Source organism: Calliopsis andreniformis, chromosome 9 (genome assembly GCF_051401765.1).
Source record: "Calliopsis andreniformis isolate RMS-2024a chromosome 9, iyCalAndr_principal, whole genome shotgun sequence".
Taxonomy (NCBI): domain Eukaryota; kingdom Metazoa; phylum Arthropoda; class Insecta; order Hymenoptera; family Andrenidae; genus Calliopsis; species Calliopsis andreniformis.
Genome location: NC_135070.1, coordinates 16363617 through 16371663, shown reverse-complemented (window position 1 = coordinate 16371663; position 8047 = coordinate 16363617). Strand labels below are relative to the sequence as shown.

The 8047-nt window shown below is 37.7% G+C and overlaps 1 protein-coding gene across 1 annotated transcript; it reads right to left on the bottom strand.

Moving 5' to 3' along the window:
* Window positions 1–3983: 3983 nt before the first annotated feature.
* Window positions 3984–5716, bottom strand: LOC143184056 (uncharacterized). The gene is made up of 2 exons (XM_076386005.1): window positions 5611–5716; window positions 3984–4792 (listed from the first exon to the last, which is right to left on the bottom strand). The coding sequence occupies exons 1-2, from the start codon at window positions 5714–5716 to the stop codon at window positions 3984–3986; spliced, it is 915 nt and encodes a 304-aa protein (XP_076242120.1).
* Between the last annotated feature and the right edge of the window lie 2331 nt (window positions 5717–8047).

The following is an 8047-nucleotide window of genomic DNA, read 5'->3' as shown; positions in this document are numbered from 1 at the left end:
GTTAATTATCAGAAAGTGTAACTTGACAGATATTCTGCTAATGAATTTCCCTTAATATCAGAGTCTTCCCACCACATCAAATCTGTCCCACTTTCTAACTTCACACTCTTCATCGTTGGTATATTTATCGAGTAGTACGTATCATTGTCTGACGAAGAACCCGCCGTATGTTTCTGAATGTGCTATTACCTCGGTACATGGAGATTACGGGCTATTGTCTTAGCCTAATAGCTGCATGTCGGCGTAATTAATAATACATCACCCATGCTAGGACGTGTTGGTGGCTGTCAGCAATATTCCACGCTGCATCTGCTGCCTTGGTATCCGGCAAACTACATTACCTGATTAAACTAAAGATCATAGTATGAGTCTTAGTGCCGCCGCTATTACGTTAGGGATGCATGGATGGTTCGGCTTTGCTGCACCCACGCAGCGTGCTACGCGTCGAATTTTGCGTTAATGACGTGTTACTTGCATCTTTTCTTCTGTCATGCGTTGGGAAGCCTTGATTGGGAGGTAGAATTTAATCCCACAGCGTAGATTTAACACGCTGACATCAGGGTGAAAATTATTTTCAAATATTAGGTCCAGGTGAACGAGCGAAGCATTCAATTTCTAGAGTAATTTTGCAAATGAAGGCTCTCAGCTCAATTTTGAATTTAATCTTGAAATAATTGAATCTATAAACCTCGGATTTGAAAAAATAGGGAAGAAATGCTTCTATTAAAATCACTAAAATTTCTTTACCTTCCTTACACGATAGAAGATATCTACTAAAACGCAGTACATGAATCAGGCGAATAAAAATTGTTCGTAAAAATCTGAATCGAAAAATGTACAGTTGTTTCATGGAGCGAAAGAGATGCGCAGCTTATGAGATACTTATGCGCTGTTGTATCGTAGCAAATCATGCTCGAGAACTAGCAAATAACTTCCATGCGAGAGGAGGACCGAGTGCAAAGTTGCAAGGCTCCAGTTTCACAGGCGATAGTTCTCTGTCGGTAAAAGTGCGTCGTATTTAGGGGAGATATACGTATACATGTTTCTATGTCCACAACGAAACCATCAGAAAGTCGGTCAAGGAGCATCGAGGAAAACACTCGGTTACGCTCGTGTTGTGAAACGAGCTTGAGTAGGAGAGAAGTGGGTACTTTAGACTCGTTTAGGTTCCTTGACGTTGCTCCCTTGCTCGTAATATCCCCCGGATATCCACGCGAACTCGCGGCGGTGCGCTTTCGCACAAGGGCCATCTAATTTTTCGACCGTGATCGTCTGCTTCATTAAATTTATTACAGTATCATCTCCTTTCGAAATTTGCGCGGGAAACCAAAGCTTTTCCTGCATTTTTTACTGTCGTAACACCTTCAAGGCATAAATGTAGCGTGAATTAATATAGTTAGCAGATGTTCAGGGTCGTGATATTGGAAATTTTACCTCTGGCAAATGATTGTAAAAGGTGGAAATTGTATAACAAAGAATTCCAATCGTGAAACAAATGTTGCATTGGGATTGAATCTGTTATTCAACTAAGCGAGATGACAGGTTTCGAAATTTCAGTGGAACTTTCGAAATACAGGTTCACAGTGGAAATAGTTTCATAAATAACACTTTCCCATTCTCTGGTAGTTGGTATCCTGGGCAGAAGCAAGCGTTTCCCCGATGTCCCGCTCAGATTTTCATTACACTTTCCACGGGAGTTTTACACGAAATCGGATTAACTAATTTTAACTTCGACGAGGTATAGGAGATTTTCATTAGTGGAAGGTACCAATATGACAGATGGCGAACGCATTGACACTGTATAAATCCTTTCTCACGCCAACCGCAGAAACATCAAACGTTAACACTCCAAAACTACGTTTTGGAATTTTTTTACCATTTATATTGTTATTATATCAAAAATAGAGAAAAACTGAAAATTCAACGCAGGATGAATAAAAGAAAAATCATAAAAAAATTATTATTCACTTTTTCAAGATAACAAATAAAATATACTCACGTCACAAGCAGAAGCGGATATGAAATATTGGTCGCCAGAAACATAAACAGTTTTACAACCTTTCATTCGGAAATTGTTCCATGGAATTTCGCCAAGACATTTCCCCAAAGTACCTACTCGTTCGACTTTTGCTCGTTATCTGCATCTTCCTTCTTCTGTCACTGTTCTGTAAATATCACGTAGTTATCAATATTATTATTAATCAGTACAATATCAATCAAAACTTTCCCCTGATCGTCACACATAAGGAAATGCGTATATGCTATTCGCTCTATGCGTCACGATATTACGCAAAATTGTACAACAAAGGACATTGTGTAAAACGAAATCTGACATTGAAGCGTATTGTCCATCGTGAAAGTCGTGACACAGTGTCCAAAATCCAGACGCATGGGAATCGAAATGTACATACCTGCTAATTATTTGGTTGTTGAGTATCTAACGAACCGTGACTACTCATTGTCCGGTTCGTTAACACCACGACCCCACGTGTACTCTCCTGTACCGATCGAAACAGATAATTGCTACCGAGCAATTGTAACGCACGTGACGTTTTACGCGTTTCATGTTTATAAAATAACGCAATCGATGCAGTTGGAAATGCAGCATTGTTCCCTGGACGATAATAGCGGTAATTGAAAAATGCTGAATCGCGATTTACGATTGATTCGAGAACGGGAAATGCTTCCCTGTTTCCGAGAGAGGTTGGCTTTCCGCGCGTTATTTATGCACCGCCTGTTTTACATAAAATTGCATGTTGAAGTCTTGGAGATTCTGGAACATGATATTTGTAACTTGATGATAATAGGGTATACACGGTTCAAGGGGTAAAATGAATCGATGCCACTTGTATTTTATGGACAATTACGTTGGGTCGTATTTTGTCATTTAATAGCTTGTTCTTAGACAGTTTCAATTATTTTTTTTGTGGCATACAATATGTATGCATGTATGCATATTATCGCAGAAGAATTTGAGAAAAGTAGAATTTAAATAGACAAGTATGGAGCACCTTCAAACATCGGGATTATTAGTTCTAATATGCAAATAAGTTACGCCATGATCGCAATGGTGCGAAATTACTCAAAGAGAGAGCTTCAAAGAAAGTTCGGAAACTTCGTTTCCACGTGGCCTATAAAGAGTTTAAAATGGAGGTATTAAACAAAATGCTGACGCGTTGAGAAAGTGACGTACTCCTGAAGGCAGAGGGGTTGCCCGTGGATGAGGGCGAACCAGGTGTGGGTTTATGCAAGATAAGCATTTCGCCGCATAATTTCAGTCTTAAAGTGCACTTTATTAAAATAACAACCATGGAACAAAGTTGAGTCACTCGGGGATAGGTCGATCTGAAAGTTGCATCCTGACTACTTAGCGCGTTTCTGATTCGTTACGAGGCCATAAAATGTAATTTCCCCTCGCGAGCAGCTTTCAATGAGATATAAAAAACACGAGGCAATTATCGTTATTTGACTTTAATAATATTCAGAAAACAGAATGGGCTATTTCAAGCTATGAATATATAAAATCTGAGAGAAATGATAGGATCGATGGGTTTGGAGAATAGAGATTACAAAGGTTTAAAAATTTAAATACTTTATTATAAAAATATATTTAACTGTATATTACCTCCAACGAAGTAAAAAACGTAGGAACTATTATTCTTTTTGTTACTATGCAAAATACAGTCCGCCCACGCATAGATTTTCAGATAAAAAATATATAGGAACTGTTATACTATTACTATCAATTTAACAACAGGTATAAGTTATTATTTAATAGATATATATCACATTTGTCCGAGTATTTATTGTGGAATTCCACGGATAATATAATCTGACTCTTTGGTACGGAAACAAAGACCTTTTTTACCTTTGGCATCTGAAAAAGTAAATAACAAAATTTTTCAATATTTTGCTTTCAATTGTAGTGTTTTATATTAAATACTGTTGTGATAACTTACCAGTTTCTCAACTGCTTGCGATTTTTAAAATATCTTATATTTATCAAAATCAATCGAAGCCAAAAAGTCCCGATGCACTTGAGTCACCATCGGGACTGTGATTCCGCTATCGAGCTTTATGTCTAATTGGTGCTCTAAGCTAAACATAAAATTAGGCACATTCTCTTTGTCCGCCTTGCCCATCCGTTTCGAGTATTTCAATCGATTTTGGTACACCGAAGGTGCATTTTCTTTCCCCTTCTGCTGTGCGAAGTTCACTTGTTCGCGAATGTTATTATTTTCCTCCCGAAATGGTACTTGTATCACGCTCGTTCTGAATCTCTGCAGGAGAAGCTTCTTTGTCGGCAGTTCCACCGAGAAAGAAGAAATAGCAGAATTAGAAACTGTCGTTCGAACGTTCTCTACACCGTTCTTCGGCGTTATATTTTCAATACTTTGTTCCGACGAGATCGCAATCTTTATAGTTTGATTCGTCTTTTCTTTCTGCTTGTCTTTGACTTTATTTGTCAACTTCGATGAAGACAATCGCTTCAGGTAGGATTTCAGACGATGATCAGTGATGAAACTTATCAAAGGAACATCTTCTATATCGACGTCTTTGTAGGTTACTGAATACTTTAGGCTCACTTTTGACTTCACGTTTTTTTCATTTTTGTTTCGAATTCTTTCAGAAAATCTTTGTTGTACTCGCAAATACGAAGTCTTTTCCTTGGGAATTGCTAAAGCGTCTCTCGTGATTTTATATTTCGTTCTCGATGTAATTGCATTTATTCTTGTCTCGGGATGTTCTTGTTCACAATGTATGTAATAATCCCCTTTGGTGTAAAATTTCTGTTCTGTGAAAGAAACAAGAGTTCTTCTAATCAATTTTGCACTATCGATGATAAAAAATTAGAAACGTTAGAAAATTATTGTAAAGACAAGTCACAATTCAAATGTCCATTTAGTAGTACTGAGATCTTAGTATTGAGAGTTGAATTTGTATTGAATAAAAAAACCTATAATTAGATATAATACGGAGGTCTGTTATATTCATTATATTCAAAGTAGAAAACAAATTTTTAATTATACTGTAAAACAAATTTTCTACGCCATTGTGAGATGCAGTCCTAAAAATAACATCGCTGCCCTTGAAATTTCCGAACATAACCAGGCACCCTCGATAGCTCGCCCCATTCAATTTCGCGCAAAACAGATAGCCACGTGTGGGGCCGGAACTAATGAGGACAGCGAAGTGAAATTGACACCAGAACCATTGGAGTTATTGTTACAGAGTACTCCAGGAGAGAGAGTGTTGGTATCTGGCGAAACAAGCGACAAAGAACGCGTGCTTGGCCTATTCCCGATCCTTTGGATCCCGGTTCGGTTTATTTGGGCCGTGCCAAGATAATTGAAACGATCACAGAAATAAGAGACGTCGAAGCGTTTGTATTTATTAAACAACTTCGTCTCTCATTTTCTATCGTCTTTTGCATTTAGTCTAAGCTAAATATATCTTCAGTTTTTAAAACGTGGTATCACTTAAGAAAATAATAGGTTGAACTCTATAATATTGAACATTTTCGATGTTAAATTCTTGGAACAATGATATAACGAGTCCCAAAAATTCAAGTTTCTAATCAGAGATTAAATTTTGATAAATAATGGAAATTACCACAACAAACGCGCAGCTTCTGCTTCCAATGAATCCTGTTCGCATGACGTATTACATTAAACTTTCGATTGCTCTCGTACTTGCAACCGGAGCAAGTATACATCCATGAGTTCCCAACACGTTTTTGTGGTAAACACGCATCCTGAAACGGCTCCCTAAAATTGCGTATCACTTATTTTCAATGCGTAATATGCACACAGAAAATTCTGGTACTCGGCAACAATTTAGCTTCGATATCGAAAAAAAATTCCCGAAAGAAAAAACCATCAAAATATTGGATCTGCCGAAAAAACACATGATTTTTTCATTGCAAAAAATATAAATGGAATTTGCATTTCAAGAAACTACAAAAACACTGAAACTGAAACAACCATCACTTTGTCAGAACCTAGGTGTTTTACAGCGTTAAACGATAAATTTAAACGCGATAACAACTCCGTTATTTTACGTAAAACAGCTGTCAATTAATCTATCAACAAACAATAGCAACACTTTTAACAGAAATATGAAAACATTGGAAATGTAGGCCACGAATACAGACTTAATGATAGAAATTAGGCGGATACACGATCACAATTTGATTTCACTTAAATAATGAGAAATAATTACAAAACAACAATTACACTTTTTCTAGCGCTTTGCAAATCCTCATGATTGTCGTCTAGGACTTTAGAATATGTTAAAAAAGCGCGAATAACCACTTGCACGCTCTGTTGTCACCCTCTTGAGCCTCGACGATGTTCTTCGAACGCGTACCACTGACTAACTGAAACGATGACTAAAGCGGTGCCAAGAAAGTTCAAAGGGAAGGATCACGTTTGACACCATCGCAGCCGAATGCACGTGCGGCTGGACCGAAAGGCGGAAAGCGTATTCGTACACACTCACGCTCATCGTGCTTTGTTTGGCCAAGTCGAAACTAAATTACCGTGTGTCTGTTGTTTTTGCCGACATAGGGAAATAAATTTGAAAGCGTATCGCTTTCAGCAGCATTGCATTAAGCTTTGATGGTTCCGATACTTGTTTTTATAATTACATTTTTGTCTATATTTGGAAGCGATTACTTTCAAACACGAGTGCACAAATCTGTGAGTTAACGAACAGTGACTGTTTAATCTTTAGCATTTAATATCAGGAGTGTTTAGTAACATTTAAAGTTTGGAAATACTGCAGAATGTATTTATGTGGAAAAACAGCTGCATTTTTAATACACCGAATCACAAATTTATTTATTCATGATATTGAAACTATCACGTTCTCGATAATACTGAATTTGTTATATATCCGTAATGCACATTTCGAAAACACTTTCAATGTCGTTCGGTCAGGAAACGCTATGCATTTTAAGTGAATCCTATCTGCCAAGAACTTGCACGAAACGAATTTCGACAGGGTAACGCGGCTCTCGAATAATAATCAGCGTTAATTGCAAACGTGCGTAATGGTCTCCATTCCTACACAATGTTCTTTCAAGTATTCTCCTAGCAAGCTTTTTGCTATTCGTAAGCAAATCCAATTCACCCTTATTGCTCTTTAAATGATACGAAAAAAGAATTCCGATGGTGATTCAAAAATCTTATTCCTTTTAAAATTTTCTTACCTCATTTCATCTTAAAATTATACGTATACATGTACGAGTGTAATAGACCTGGGCACAATTCTACAAATACAATGGCCTTCATGCTCCAAAGGAGAATGTACGTAAAATACGGAACATAGTAAACAACAAACACACAGAAAACTAGTAACAAATGTACATATACCTTCGATTTATGAAAACCAAATAAAGTGTATCCGTATGTCGACCGCTATACTCAGACTCTTAAGTGTTTACGATTAAACAACAGCCCGGTTGTATCCATAAAGCAACCGCAAGTAGAACAAGACGGTATCGGAATGTAAGGTGCAAGCAGTACCTGGACAACTATGTACCGTGCGTTGTACTCGTCCCACTCGTAAAAAACAAGCTGCTTGATCTTGAGAGAAATAGTTCTGAGCAAGCAAGCGAACCCTGTAACCGGCCACTGAACCCGCGACCTCGGAAGTCAAATACACCTAGAAGACGCGATACAAGCCACGGAGACGTATCCTTCTCGTAAAAACTGGACCCTGAAGCAGCCTTTCTCGCTGCAGCGCAGCATTGCATGCCACTTTGAAATCACGAACCTCGTGAAATTTAAACTGCTGCGCTGAGCTTGCAACTGAGTCCAGACTTGATCAATACACGCCTTTAGTTCTGATGCAGAGATTTTTAAATAAAAATAAAATTACATCCTTAGGTAGTACAGACGATTAGATAATCTGAATGCGTAGTTTCCAACTTTCTTCGCGTCCCCATTAAAACTGTTTGCGTCTAATTTATCTTCTTTTAAATACGATAAAAAGTACAGTTGGAAAGAAACGGTTAATTGATTTTAAGCAGAGGACAGCGAAT